Source organism: Erythrolamprus reginae, chromosome 1 (genome assembly GCF_031021105.1).
Source record: "Erythrolamprus reginae isolate rEryReg1 chromosome 1, rEryReg1.hap1, whole genome shotgun sequence".
NCBI lineage: Eukaryota > Metazoa > Chordata > Lepidosauria > Squamata > Dipsadidae > Erythrolamprus > Erythrolamprus reginae.
The window spans coordinates 422,793,933-422,809,848 of record NC_091950.1 but is presented as its reverse complement, the minus strand read 5'-3'; the positions used below and the strand labels follow the sequence as shown (position 1 = coordinate 422,809,848).

General features: G+C 44.7%; 1 protein-coding gene across 1 annotated transcript in view; it reads left to right on the top strand.

The window, feature by feature from the left end:
• The first annotated feature begins 11,370 nt into the window (after positions 1-11,370).
• ADORA2B (adenosine A2b receptor) overlaps positions 11,371-15,916 on the top strand; it is a 69,423-nt gene continuing 64,877 nt past the window's right edge. The window contains 3 exon segments of the mRNA XM_070731521.1: positions 11,371-11,594; positions 11,799-12,071; positions 12,073-12,387. Coding sequence (XP_070587622.1) covers positions 11,371-11,594; positions 11,799-12,071; positions 12,073-12,387 — 812 coding nt within the window.

Sequence of the window (15,916 nt, the reverse complement as noted above, 5' to 3'; positions counted from 1 at the left end):
AGCATGTGTGAAATTGATTGTCAGTGTTTCTTCCTAAGTGGACAGTTTGATTTCACAGAAGTTTGATTTACTTGGAGTTATATTGTTTTGTTTAAGTGTTCCCTTAATTTTTTTAAGTGTGTATCTATTACTATTACTTTTTTGAAAAATTAAAATTATTTTAAAAAGAAAAACCAGTTGTATGCCGCACCAAGTCTGCGGAGAGGGGCGGCATACAAATCCAATGAATGAATGAATGAATGAATGAATAAATAAATAAATAAATAAATAAATAAATAAATAAAATTATTTTTAGGGAATTTATTTTAAAGTAATTTTTAAAAGAATGTAATATAGGAAATTCTTTTTATATGCTTATAATATTTTTTTATTACATTTTTTTATTTAAAGTTATCAACATAAAATACTTTAGAAAAATAATTTTAACATGTAAATATTTTTAAAACTTTCTTTTTTAAAGAAATATTTTTTTAAAAACTAGTTAAAATTATTTTAAAGAAATTTGTTTTTAAGAATTAAATTTTTAAAGACATTTACTTTTAAAAAAAATGAAATTCTTTTTCTACAAACACAATCATTTTTAATTTATTTTTAATAAATTAGATTTAATTCTTTTTAAAAATTACCATTAAAAAGCAATTCTATAATATAAAATGATTTTTACAAAATTATTATTTTTATTTATAATTTTCAATTTAAAATGGAACAGAAGATGTGGTTATGGAGCAGAGAAATCAGTCCACCCATCTTAAAGCATGCTGGCTGGGGAATTCTGGGAGTGGAAGTCCTCTCCCCTTAAAGCATGCTGGCTGGGGAATTCTGGGAGTGGAAGTCCTCTCCCCTTAAAGCATGCTGGCTGGGGAATTCTGGGAGTGGAAGTCCTCTCCCTTTAAAGCATGATGGATGGGAATTCTGGGAGTGGAAGTCCTCTCCCCTTAAAGCATGCTGGCTGGGGAATTCTGGGAGTGGAAGTCCACCCATCTTAAAGGATGCTCGCTGGGGAATTCTGGGAATTTGTGCATCTCCCATAAAAGTTGACAAGGGGGCCTGAATGAAGTGGCAGCTTTCAAGGTTGACCCTCAGAGCAAATTACACAAGGGGTGACAATCTACTAAGAAAATCCTGAACCATAAATTTCTCCCAAGTATTTGTTTAAACTCAACAGCCAACAAGCCAGGCATTTGGCTGACCATTTGCAACCAATACCGGCAGCAGCTAACCTCCCATGCTGCAATGAACAATTTGGACTTTGAAACTTCTTCGCAATGAAATGTGATTGTGATGCAAGCGGTGTGGTTTTCTAGCGGTGTGGGTGGAAACGAAAGAAAGGAAGCGCCTGTAAAAGGAACGTTACAGGAACTTGCAAAAATCATCAGGCATATTAAGGAACCGTGTCAAACTGTCCCGGAAATATGCATATTTAGTGATTAATTGCATCCTTTTCGGATCCAAAATAAGCTTGTTTGAAGCGCTGGTCTTTCTCAAGGGACGTTTCTGTTGAGCAGGAAAAAGCATCGGGCCAATTTACAAAATGCTGAGCAAGTTTTGGGCCCGTTCAGCTCATGGATGGCACACCACCAGGAAATCTCCAGAGGCAGTTAGACTGGGAAATTTAAAAACATAGAAACATAGAAGATTGACGGCAGAAAAAGACCTCCTCCTCCATCTAGTCTGCCCTTGTACTATTTCCTGTATTTTATCTTAGGATGGATCTATGTTTATCCCAGGCATGTTTCAATTCAGTTCCTGTGGATTTACCAACCATGTCTGCTGGAAGTTTGTTCCAAGCATCTCCTATTCTTTTAGTCAAATAATATTTTCTCACGTTGCTTCTGATCTTTCCCCCAATTAACTTCAGATTGTGTCCCCTTGTTCTTGTGTTCACTTTCCTATTAAAAACACTTCCCTCCTGAACCTCATTTAACCCTTTAACATATTTAAATGTTTGGATCATGTCCCCCCTTTTCCTTCTGTCCTCCAGACTCTACAGATTGAGTTCATTAAGTCTTTTCTGATACGTTTTATGCTTAAGACCTTCCACTCTTTTTGTATCCCGTCTTTGGACCCGTTCAATTTTGTCAATATCCTTTTGTATGTGAGGTCTCTAGAACTGAACACAGTACTCCAAATGGGGTCTCACCAGCGCTCTATATAAGGGGATCACAATCTCCCTCTTCCTGCTTGTTATACCTCTAGCTATGCAGCCCAGCATCCTACTTGCTTTTCCTACTGCCCGACCACACTGCTCACCCATTTTGAGACTGTCAGAAATCACTGCCCCTAAATCCTTCTCTTCTGAAGTTTTTGTTAACACAGAACTGCCAATGCAATACTCAGATTGAGGATTCCTTTTGCCCAAGTGCATTATTTTACATTTGGAAACGTTACAGTGCAGTTTCCATTGCTTTGACCACTTATCTAGTGAAGCTAAATCATTTGCCATAATCATTTGACACCTCCAGGAATATAAAAAAATTATAATAATATAATAATAATAATGACTGTTTGGAGTTGAATTGTTAAAAGGCAGACCTTTCATTGCAAATTATCCATTTTGCCACCTGCCAAGATTGTCGGGATTGCGGTAAGATAAAAATTGGACGTGTAAATTCCCAGCAGTTTTGTGTCTGGTGAAAAGTCCCCTTTGCCAACGGTATTAAAAGCTTCTGAGAGAGCGAGAATCATCCGGAGATGACCCAGCCTGATCTCTTTTGAGCAGTTCCCGCATGGCTCAGTCAGCCTAGGGACCTCACATCACTTCTGTGTAAATCCCGATCCAATCAAATGCAAAACGGGAAAGGATCTTGATCGCGGTTTCTCTATCATGGCCCCTTTAAGAGGGGAGGACTTCCACTCCCAGAATCCCCCAGCCATCAATGCTTTAAGGGGGGAGGACTTCCAGCCATCTCCTATAATCTCTTTTCTCTCAATATTTTTTTAACCTGCAACAACTGTGTTGTGATGTAGCCTTCCTTCTATTCAGCCAAATCTTGACTTTGATTGATTTTCCGGTAGATTTGTTAATTCCTCCCTTTCTGCCCCAAATTCACCTCAATTCCGATTTGTTGTCTGGCTTTCTTTTCCAACTCTTCAGTGACACGGAGGGATTACCCCTTCAAAGCCCTCCAGAGTTGTTTAAGTGCAAATACCATGCTCTCTGGCCAGTAGCCATTCTGCTCGGGAGGTGGTAAAACCCGAACTCGAGTCTTCAGACAGGAAAGGCACTGAGGTTTTAAAAATTGATCCCCCACCCACCCAAATGCTCTTCCCATTTCCAGAGAACCCCAGGGGCATCTAAGCACCAAGAAAGTTGTGGAAAGACCAGGAGGGAACTAGGGACTATGCTGCAACGTCCTACCGGTCAATGACTACTTCAGCTTCAACCGCAACAACACAAGAGCATGCAACAGATTCAAACTTAATATTAACCGCTCCAAACTTGACTGTAAAAAATATGACTGTAACAATCGAGTTGTTGAAGCGTGGAACTCATTACCAGACTCAATAGTGTCAACCCCTAACCCCCAACATTTCTCCCTTAGACTATCTACGATTGACCTCTCCAGGTTCCTAAGAGGTCAGTAAGGGGCGTACATAAGTGCACTAGTGTGCCTTTCATCCCCTGTCCAATTGTCTCTCCTTTATCTCATATATCATATATATTTTCTTCCTTTCATATATCTTCTCTATTTTTACATATTATCTTTATATATATTGCTTCATGTCTATTCTCTTCCATATGTATTGTGTATTGGACAAATGAATAAATAAATAAAATAATTAATAAATAAAGAGGAAAATTGTGACTGAACCATTAACCAGTGGAACAGCTTGCCACCAGAAGCTGTGGATGCTCCATCTGACTTATATTTATGACAGTCACAGTGTCCTGGAGTGTCGGGATCCCCTTGTGTGACCTGGTATCAAACAACGTCAATGGGGAAGCCAGATTCGCTTAACGACCATGTTCCTAATTTAATAACATCAGTGATTCATTTAACAACTGTGCCAAGAACGGTCATAAAACCTGGCAAATTTTGCTTCCGTCTCACTTAACGGCCTCAATATTAGCCTCCATTGTGGTGCTAAGCCGAGGATTTACACCCCTGAGTATTATTTGAACTTAAATAGCCAGTCGTTGAATCATTTGTTTACTTGCATGATTTTGCAATAACTTCATGCTTTTTAAAAAAAATAAAAACGCTTCATAATTCTTTCCTTTGCAAAGGATGAGTGACGGGAAAATCCACTCCAAAAAGCCCATTAGAATCGGGAAACTCCTTTCCGGTCAACTTCGAAGCTGCCTGTCCCCGAAGGCCAAAGGCTAATGACACCATCATCTTATTAGGCTAATCTCCGTCCTCAATTACAGATTTTTAACAAGAGTTGGAAAAGACCCTGTAGGTCATCTAGTCCAACTCCTTACTCAAGCAAGGGACCCTACACCATTTCTGACCGAGGGCAGTCCAAACTATGAGACTAGACTAGACTTTCAATCCTGGGCCTAGAAAGTTTAGAACTAAGACGCCTTAAACAAGATCTAAGTATTGCCCACAAGATCACATGCTGCAACGTCCTGCCTGTCGGTGACTTCTTCAGCTTCAACCACAACACAAGAGCACACAACAGATTTAAACTTAATATTAACCGCTCCAAACTTGACTGTAAAAAATATGACTTCAGTAACCGAGTTATCGAAGCGTGGAACTCATTACCGGACTCCATAGTGTCATCCCCAAACCCCCAACACTTTACCCTTAGATTATCTACGGTTGACCTATCCAGATTCCTAAGAGGTCAGTAAGGGGCGAGTACAAGTGCACTAGAGTGTCTTCTGTCCCCTGTCCTATTGCTCTCCTATATCTCCTCTACCTTTCTTCTATTCCTATATCTCTTCTTCTATTCTTTCCTTGATATGTTCTATTCCTATATCTTCTTTTCTATTATTTCATAGATATATTTTACTATGAGTATCTCCTCTATAACCTTTATCATGTATTTTACTATGTGTATATAGATATATACCCACTATTGTGTATTGTGTATTGGACAAAATAAATAAATTAAATAAAAATAAACAGTCACTCATGCCCTCATCACCTCGAGGCTCGACTACTGTAACGCTCTCTACATGGGGCTACCTTTGAAAAATGTTCGGAAACTTCAGATCGTGCAGAATGTAGCTGCGAGAGCAATCGTGGGCTTTCCCAAATATGCCCATGTTACACCAACACTCCGCAGTCTGCATTGGTTGCCGATCAGTTTCCGGTCGCAATTCAAAGTGTTGGTTATGACCTATAAAGCCCTTCATGGCATTGGACCAGATTATCTCTGGGACCGCCCTCTGCCACACGAATCCCAGCGACCGGTTAGGTCCCACAGAGTGGGCCTTCTCCGGGTCCCGTCAACCAAACAATGCCGCTTGGCAGGACCCAGGGGAAGAGCCTTCTCTGTGGTGGCCCCGGCCCTCTGGAACCAACTCCCCCCGGAGATTAGAATTGCCCCCCACCCTCCTCACCTTTTGTAAGCTCCTTAAAACCCACCTCTGCCCTCAGGCATGGGGGAACTGAGTTATTCTTTCCCCCTAGGCCTTTACAATTTATGCATGGTACGTTTGTATGTATGTATGTTTGGTTTTACAATAAGGGTTTTTTAACTGTTTTAGTATTGGATTTACATGCTGTTTTGTACTACTGTTGTTAGCTGCCCCGAGTCTACGGAGAGGGGCGGCATACAAATCCAATAAATAACAACAATAATAATAATAATAATAATAATAATAATAATAATAAATAAATAAATAAATAAACTCTTCTTGAAAGCCTCCCGTGATGAAGCTGCCACAAATTCCGAAGGCAACTTCTGTTCCATCGATTGATTTTTCTCTCCTTATCAGAAATTTTTTCCTTACTTCCAGGTTGAATCTCTCCTTGGTCAGTTTCCATCCATTATTCCTTGTCTGGCCTTCCTCGGGTGCTTTGGGAAATAGCTTGACCCCCTCCTCTCTGTGGCAGCCCCTCAAGTCTGGAATACTCATATCAAAGTCTACTTCCGTAGGGCCAGTGGAGGAGTGGAGGGCTCTTAGTAAAGTATCTCTGGAAGTTTTCTAGCGTTTATTTATTTTATTTTATTTATTTATTGGATTTGTATGCTGCCCCTCTCCGTGAACTCGGGGCGGCTAACAACAGTGGTAAAAACAGCATGTGACAATCCAATACTAAAAACAGCTAAAAACCCTGGTTGTAAAACCAAACATACATACAAACATACCATGCATAAATTGTAGAAGCCTAGGGGGAAAGAATATCTCAGTTCCCCTGTGTCTGGCGGCAGAGGTGGGTTTTAAGGAGCTTACGAAAGGCAAGGAGGGTGGGGGCTATTCTAATCTCTGGGGGGAGTTGGTTCCAGAGGGCCGGGGCCGCCACAGAGAAGGCTCTTCCCCTGGGTCCCGCCAAACGGCATTGTTTAGTTGATGGGACCCGGAGAAGACCCACTCTATGGGACCTAACCGGTCGCTGGGATTCGTGCAGCAGTAGGGCTTTGTAGGTCATAGCCAACACTTTGAATTGTGACCGGAAACTGATCGGCAACCAGTGCAGACTGCAGAGTGTCGGTGTAACATGGGCATATTTAGGGAAGCCCATGATTGCTCTTGCAGCTGCATTCTGCACGATCTGGAGTTTCCGAACACTTTTCAAAGGTAGCCCCATGTAGATTATTCCTTGTCTGGCCTTCCTCGGGTGCTTTGGGAAATAGCTTGACCCTCTCCTCTCTGTGGCAGCCCCTCAAGTCTGGAATACTCATATCAAAGTCTACTTGCATAGGGGAATCTGTTGCCAGTGGAGGAGTGGAGGGCTCTTCTCGTAAAGTATCTCTGGACGTTTTCTAGTGTTTATGTTGGAAATGTGGTGTGGGTTCCAAACAGATGAGCTGTATTCAAGGATTGGCCTGGCGAAAGTTTTGTAAACTCTGGTTAGCAGTGTGAGATTACCAGAGCAGAAGCTACGTAGGATTAGGTTAACAACTCTGGAAGCCTTTTGGGTGATGTTGTTGCAGGGGGCTTTGGCACTGAGGTTCTTTGATATGAGTATCCCAAGGTCTTTAACGGACTGAGGGTCTCCTGCAAGGTCTTCCTTGTTCAGCTTGTATTTGATGTTCTGATTCTGATAATGCACCAAGAGTCCTTGACTGAGGATTAGCTGCTTAGCGACTGTTTATAGTTACGACAGACTCCCCCCCCCCTTAAGATATTTACAACCTGGTTCTGAAGTTTTGACAGCCACTTATCCTTCATTCAGATGACTGCCTGGCAACTGACTCACAGTTACGACCATTTATTATTTTTTATTATTATTATTTTATTATTTTATTATTTAGATTTGTATGCCGCCCCTCTCCGCAGACTCGGGGCGGCTCACAGCAAAACAAAACAATTCATCACAAATCTAAATTGAAGTTTAAAATATTAAAAAAAAAACCATTTGCTAAACAAACATACATACATACAAACATACCATTCATAAATTGTATATGCCCGGGGGAGATGTCTCAGTTCCCCCATGCCTGACGAGAAAGGTGGGTTTTAAGGAGCTTACGGAAGGCAAGGAGAGTAGGGGCAGTTCTAATCTCCGGGGGGAGTTGGTTCCAGAGGGCCGGGGCCGCCAAAGAGAAGGCTCTTCCCCTGGGGCCTGCCAACCGACATTGTTTAGTTGACGGGACCCGGAGAAGGCCCACTCTGTGGGACCTAATCGGTCGCTGGGATTCGTGCAGCAGAAGGCGGTCTTGCAGATTTGCAAGGTTCTAGTCCCTCATTAAGCAAGAAAGCCTTCCAGGTGATTTTAGGCCAATAACCAGAAGACGCTGAGTTCTAGTCCCGCCCTAGGCATGAAAACAAGCTGGCATCCTTGGGGTCAGGCATTTTCTTGTGGTCAGCCACTATATGCATATTTATTTTATTTATTTATTCATTTGTCCAATACACAAATACATAGGAAGAAAAATAGACATGTAGTAATATATATAAGGGTAAAAGTGAACTTAGAGGAGAGGATATATGAAAGAAAGAGAATATATATGACAAGTGAGAGAAAGGAGAGACAATTGGACAGGGGACGAAAGGCACACCAGTGCACTTATGTACGCCCCTTACTGGCCTCTTAGGAACCTGGAGAGGTCAATCGTGGAGAGTCTAAGGGAGAAATGTTGGGGGTTAGGGGTTGACACAATTGAGTCCGGTAATGAGTTCCACGCTTCGATAACTCGATTGTTGAAATCATATTTTTTACAGTCAAGTTTGGAGCGGTTCGTATTAAGTTTGAATCTGTTGCGTGCTCTTGTGTTGTTGCGGTTGAAGCTGAAGTAGTCATTGACTCATATCTTGAGCCAGGGTGATGCAGTGGTTAGAGTGCAGCACTGCAGGCTATTTCAGCTAACCACTAGCTGTAGTTCAGCAGTTCAAATCTCACCACCAGCTCAAGGTTGACTGAGCCTCCCATCCTTCCGAGGGGGTCAAATGAGAACCTGGATTATTGGGGGCAAAAGAGGCTCATTCTGTAAACCGCTTAGAGAGGGCTGGAAAAGCCCTAGGAAGCGGTATATAAGTGTAAATGCTATTGGCATTGCTATTGACATTCTATATTTTCTATATTTCATATATATTAGATGGACTGCTCAAAAAAATAAAGGAAACACTCAAAGAACACATCCTAGATCTGAAGGAATGAAATATTCTCATTGAATCCTTTGTTCTGTACAAAGTTGAATGTGCTGACAACAAAATGAAATTGACTGTCAATCAGTGTTGCTTCCTAAGTGGACAGTTTGATGGTACAGAAGTTTGATTTAATTGGAGTTATATTGTGTTGTTTAAGTGTTCCCTTTATTTTTTTTGAGCAGTGTATATGAGTTGGCGTATACTGTATACAGTATATCTTAGAGAGTTGGGCGGTATATAAGTCAAACTAATATGTGTGTGTGTGTGTGTGTGTGTGTGTGTGTGTAATTTTTATTAATTGATTGATTGATTGATTGATTGCCTTAAAGACCTGACTTTTCCATCAGGCCTGGGGTACGCATGGTTGTTGTCTGTCTGTCTGTCTGTCTGTCTGTCTGTCTGTCTGTCTGTCTGTCTATCTATCTATCTTGTCTATCTATCTATCTATCCATCCATCCATCTATCTTGTCTATCTATCATGTGTATGTTTTGTTTTTAATAAGGGTTTTTTAACTATTTTAAATATTAGATTTGCCATATGCTGTTTTATTATTGTTGTTAGCCGCCCCGAGTCTGCGTGGAGGGGCGGCATACAAATCTAATAAATAAATAACTAAATAAATAAATAACTAAATAACTAAATAAATGTCTATCTATCTATCTATCTATCTATCTATCTATCTATCTATCTATCATCTCTCTCTCCCTCTTTCTCTTTCTCTCTTTCTCTATCTAAAATTCGTATTTAGAATTCACACATACACACACAGACCACATATGTGTGTGTGTTTATGTATATATGTTGCTTTGAATTTTACAAATGTTTTCCATCAGGGTTTCTTGTTCTGTTTCGGAACCCCAAAGCATCGCGGCTGCGTATCAGGCACAATAAATATGGCAATCCTGTTGCAATCAAAATGAGGAAACGATAACAATGAGAACCGGCAACTTCAAAGGAGCTAAAACCAACACCGTCACCCCACATCTCTGTGGAACTGGGTGGAGGCCTGGAATGGAATGGAAGGACAGACTAAGTTGGGGCACATTTTGATGCAGTTCAAAGGCAACTTGGCTTAGCCCCGTTTTTATGACTCTCTTCTTAAATTTATTGTATTTATTTATTTATTTTATGACTCTTATTGGCTTCAATTTTGCAGCTGAGCACGGAAAGAGAGAGAAAGAGAGAGAGAGAGAAAGAGAGAGAGAGAAAGAGAGAAGAGAGACAGAAAGACAGACAGAGAGAGAGAAAGAGAGAGAGAGAAAGAAGAGAGAGAAGAAAGACAGAAAGAGAGAGAGGGAAAGAGAGAGAAAAAGAGAGAGGGAGAGAGAGAAAGAGAAAGAGAGAGAAGAGAGACAAAGAGAGAGGGAGAGAGAAAGAAAGAGAGAGAGAGAGAGAAAGAGAGAGACAGAGAGACAGAGAGAGAGAGAAAGAGGGAGAGAGAGGGAGAGAGATAGAGACAGAGAAAGAGAGACAGAGACAGAGAGACAGAGAAAGAGAGAGAAAGAAAGAGAGACAGAGACAGAGAGAGAAGAGAGAGACAGAAAGAGAGAGAGAAAGAAGAGAGAGAGACAGAAAGAGAAAGAGAAAGAGAGAGAGAGAAAGAGACAGAAAGAGAGAGAGAGAAAGAAGACAGAGAGAGAAAGAGAGAGAAAGAGAGAGAAAGAGAGAGAGAAAGAGAGACAGAAAGAGAGAGAGACAGAAAGAGAGAGAGACAGAAAGAGAGAGAGAGAAGAGAGACAGAGAGAGAGAGAGAGAAGAGAGACAGAGAGAGAGAGACAGAAAGAAGAGAGAGAGAGACAGAAAGAGAAAGAGAAAGAGAAGAGAGACAGAAAGAGAGAGAGAGACAGAAAGAGAGAGAGAGAGAGAGAGACAGAAAAAGAGAGAGAGAGAGAGAAAGACAGAGAGAGAGAAAGAAAGAGAGAGACTCCGCTAATCAGCAATTTAAGCTGACTGCAAAGAAAAATCAAAGGAAATAAAAGTCCAGGCTTGGTGTCTTCCTTGAGCCAGGCAGAAGCAGCTGTTGTCTGCCAGTTTAATCATCCTGAGTAGCCCCAGAGCAATTTCTTGGCTAAACTGCGCCAACCTCCAGGGTTTCACCAAGCTGGCCGGAGTTGCGAGTTCTGGGAGTGGAGCTGGCAGGGGAGGCTTAGCCCGCAAATCCGGATTAAAGCCAGGAGGGCCGGCTTGCCTGTCCTTCTCACGTCCCCTCCGGCCACTCGGTTTGATCACCTGTCTTGGAAGAAGCAGGGAATCGCTGATCCCCGCCGGCAGGGGAAGATGGGCTGGGCGGTTTCGTAGTGCAGCTGGCAACGCCCCGACTCAGCCTTGGGGAGGACGGAGCATAGGCGAAGCGCTGCTCCTTCTGAGCATGGGCTCCTTCTGAGCATGGGCAAAGTGCAGCTCTGTATGAACATGGGCAAAGTTTAGCTCCTTATGAGCACAGGCAAAGCGCAAATCTTTCTGAGAGTGGGCGTGGTACAGTTCCTTCTGAGCATGGCCAAAGCGCCATTCCATCTGAGCATGGGAAAAGTGCAAATGTTTCTGAGCATGGGCAACGTTCAGCTCCTTCTGAGCATGGGCAGAGTGTAATTCCTTCTGAGCATGGGCAAAGCGCAATTTCTTCTAAGCAAAGGCAAAAGCATCATCCCTTCTAAGCATGGACAAAGTTCAGCTCCTTAAGAGCATAACCAAAACCGCATTTTCTTCTGAGCATGGACAAAGCGCAATTCCTTCTACAAGCAATTTAATTATCATTAATAATAATCCTGTCCGGCCCGGACGCCCCGTCTTGGAAGAAGCCGCTCCCCTCGCTGCCTTGGTCCCGCTCAGGCGCTTCAATCAGAGCAAATACAGAGACTTTGGCTCCAACAACCCGGCGAGGTAGGCCGGCCGACCCAGACCCCGCCTCCCCCCCCCACCCGGAGGGCCCGGCTGAACTTTCCCGGCCGCGCCCGCTTCCCTCCCGCGCAACTCGAATTGCAGCGCCGCTGGAACTCGGGGATTTACGGTAAAGGCCTCCTGGGCCAATCAGGGGCCGCGCTGCCCTCGGCCACGCCCCCTCTCCGGGCTCCATGTGCCTTATAGACGCACGGCAGCGGCTGCCGGAGCCAAAGGCGAGCGAGCGCCTCGCCGGGGATCGTGCGGGGGATTTGTTGTCCATCTGTCCGTCCGTCCGTCCCGTCGGGGCGCTGCGGGGGCGAAGGAAAGGCGCAGTCCGGGCGACCGCGGGCTCCGAACCCTCCCCGCGCGGGGCTTGCAGCGCAGGCGGCCGGACGGAGCGTCCCCCGGGGCCGTCGGGGCGCGTGCAGGTGGCCTCGCGGTGCCCCTCGCGGGGATGCGGCTGGCGCGGCGCGATGCTGGGCTTCTACATCGCGGTGGAGCTGGTGATGGCGGCGCTGGCCATCGCGGGCAACGTGCTGGTGTGCTGGGCGGTGGCGCTGAACAGCCGCCTGAAGACGGCCACCAACTATTTCCTGGTCTCGCTGGCCGTGGCCGATGTGGCGGTGGGTCTGATGGCCATCCCCTTCGCCGTGACCATCAGCGCCGGACTCAGCACCCACTTCCACTGCTGCCTCTTCCTGGCCTGCTTCGTGCTGGTGCTGACCCAGGGCTCCATCTTCAGCCTGCTGGCCGTGGCCGTCGACCGCTACCTGGCCATCAAGATCCCGCTTAGGTCAGCCCGGGGACCGGCGGGGGCGGGTGGGTGGGTGTGGCCGGTCGGGCTGGCTTGAGCCACGCGTGCATGACTGGGGAGGCTTCCCTGCTTTGAGCCGGGAGGGGTTGGGCTGGATGACCTCGCAGGTCCCTTGCAATCCGGTTTGTTGCTGTGCATCCTCCAGCATTGGGTTAAGGCAGAAAAGACCGTTTGGATGCTTCAGTGGACGGGGTTGGGCTGGATGACCTCAGAGGGCCCCTTCCAACCGGGTTTGTTGTGTTAGCTTGTGTGTTTCTATGTGTGTCTCTGTGTGTGTTCGGATGCTTTGGTGGATGGGGTTGAGCTGGATGACTTCAGAGGCCCCCTTGCAACCCAGTGTATTGCTGGCCATCCTAAAGCATTGGGCAGAAAAGTCCTTTTTGGATACTTTGGTGGATATGGTTGATCTGGATGACCTCAGGGGTCCCCTTCCAACCTTGTTTGGTCTGTTAGCTGTCGCTTCCCCAAAGACAGGGTGCGTGTGTGTGTGTGAGAGAGAGTGAATGTGTCAGCGATGAGGATACTGGCCATCTTCCCGCATTCATATAAAAGAAGAAAAGTCCTTTTCCGATGCTTTGGTGGATAGGGTTGGGATGGATGACCTCAAGGGGTCCCCTTTCCATGGCTAGGATTCCATTTGGAAGGAAGGCTGTGCGTGTGTGTGTGAGAGAGAGATCAGGCTGCTGGCCATCCTCCAGCATTGGGTTAAAGCAGAAAATCCTTTATTTATTTATTTATTTTATTTATTAATCAGATTTGTATGCCACCCCTCTCCGCAGACTTTAGTGGATGGGGTTGGGATGGATGACCTCAGGGGGTCCCCCTCCAATCCGGTTTGTTCTTTTAGCTGTTGCTACCCAAGACAGGGAGGTGTGAGTGGGTGAGCGATCACACTGCTAGCCATTCTCCAGCATTCGGCCTTCTGCCGCACGAATCCCAGCGACCAGTCAGGTCCCACAGAGTTGGCCTTCTCCGTGTCCCGTCGACTAAACAATGTCATCTGGCGGGACCCAGGGGAAGAGCCTTCTCTGTGGCGGCCCTGGCCCTCTGGGACCAGCTCTCCCCGGAGATTAGGATTGCCGCCATCCTCCTTGCCTTTCGCAAACTTCTTAAAACCCACCTCTGCCGTCAGGCATAGGGGAACTGAGATATTCTTTCCCCCTAGGCCTATATAGTTTATGTATGGTATGTTGTGTCCATGTTTTTTAAATTATGGGTTTTTAAATTTTTTTTAAATATTAGATTGGTATTGTACATTGTTTTCTATTACTACTGTGAGCTGCCCCGAGTCTATGGAGAGGGGCGGCATACAAATTTAATAAATAATAATAAAATAATAATTATTGGGTTAAAAGGTGTGTGTGTGTTGCCCCCCCAAAGACAGGGACAGAGTTGGGATGGATGACCGCGGAGGTCTCATTGCCAGCATGGTTTCTTGCTGTCCATCTTCCGGCATTGAGTTAAGGCAGAAAGGACCTTTTCAGATGGTTTGGTGGATAGGGTTGGGATGGATGGCCTCAAGAGGTTCCCTTTCCATGGCTGGGATTCCTTTTGGAGGGGAGGCTCTGTGTGTGTGTGTGTGTGTGTGTGTGTGTGTGTGTGCGCTGGCCATCCTCCAGCGTTGTGTTACAGTAGAAAAGTCATTTTAGAAGAAGAAGAAACATAGAAGATTGACGGCAGAAAGAGACCTCCTGATCCATTTAGTCTGCCCTATTCCTATTTCCTGTATTTTATCTTAGGGTGGATCTACGTTTATCCCAGGCATGTTTCAATTCAGTGACTGTGGATTTAAAAACCATGTCTGCTGGAAGTTTGTTCCAAGCATCTACTACTCTTTCGGTAAAATAATATTTTCTCTAGTTGCTTCTGATCTTCCCCCCAACTAACCTCAGATTGTGCCTCCTTGTTCTTGGGTTCACTTTCCTATTAAAAACACTTCCCCCCTGAACGTTATTTAACCCTTTAACATATTTAAATGTTTCGATCATGTCCCCCCTTTCCCTTCTGTCCTCCAGACTACACAGATTGAGTTCATGAAGTCTTTCCTGATACGTTTTATGCTTAAGACCTTCCACCATTTTTGTAGCCCGTCTTTGGACCCGTTCAATTTGATCAATAATAATTAATAATAATAATAATAATAATAATAATAATAATAATAATAATTTATTAGATTTGTATGCCGCACCTCTCCGAAGACTCTTTTTGTAGGTGAGGTCTTCAGAACTGGACACAGTATTCCAAATGGGGTCTCACCAGCGCTCTATACAGCGGGATCACAATCTCCTTCTTCCTGCTTGTTATAACTCTAGCTATGCAGCCAAGCATTCGACTTGCTTTCCCTACTGCCTGACTGTACCCATTTGGAGACTGTTGGAAATCACGACCCCTAAATCCTTATCTTCTGAAGTTTTTGCTAACACAGAACTGCCAATGCAATACTCGGATGCTGTGGTGGATGGGGATGGGATAGATGACCTCAGAGGTCCCCTTCCAACTCGGTTTGTTGCTGGCCATCTTCCAGTATTGTGTTAAGGCAGGAAAGTCCTTTTTGGATGCTTTGGTGGACAGGGTTGGGATGGATGACCTTGGAGGTCCCCTTCCAACCCGCTTTGTTCTGTTAGCAGGGAGGTGTGTGTGAGTGTGAGTGTGTGAACCATCAGGCATCCGTCCTCCTCCAACATTGGGTTAAAGCAGAGAAGTCCTTTTGGATGCTTTGGTGGACGGGGTTGATCTGGATGACCTCAAGGGGTTCCCTTTCCACCCCTTTGGTGCCTAGGATAGGACGGAGCATCACATCCAGGGCTGTATAAAAGAGAGTCAAGACGGCAGCCATGACAATGTTGGGCCGGGGCAGGGCCTCTTTGTGGTGGCCCCTAACCTTCTCCATTCCAGAGGCCCATAATCCCCTGACTTGAATTCTAAACTACAAACAGTCCTTTGACTGAGGATCATCCAGGTACAGACTATTCGAAGATACAACGGCACTGAAAAGAGCGAGTTGCAACCGTTTTTCGCACTTAATGATGGACGCAAGAATCCCCACAGGCTCAAAAATTCAGATATTTGGCCACTGACACATACTTAGGACAGTTCGTGTCCCAGGGGGTGTCGTGATCCCCTTTTGTGACCTTCCGGCGTAGCCAGGTTCACGTTTTGACCAAGTAGAAGCCCAGCGGGGGCTCTTTGGGAAGATCTATACAAATTGAGTTCATTCAGTCTTTCCTGATATGTTTTATACTTAAGACCTTCCTCCATTCTTGTAGCCCGTCTTTGGACCCGTTCAATTTTGTCAATATCTTTTTGTAGGTGAGGTCTCCAGAACTGGACACAGTATTCCAAATGGGGTCTCACCAGCACTCTATATAAGAGGGAGATTGTGATCCCCTTATATAGAATGCTGGTGAGACCACATTTGGAATACAGTACTGTGTTCAGTTCTGGACACCTCACCTACAAAAAGATATTGACAAAATTGAACGGGTCCAAAGACAGGCTACAAGAATGG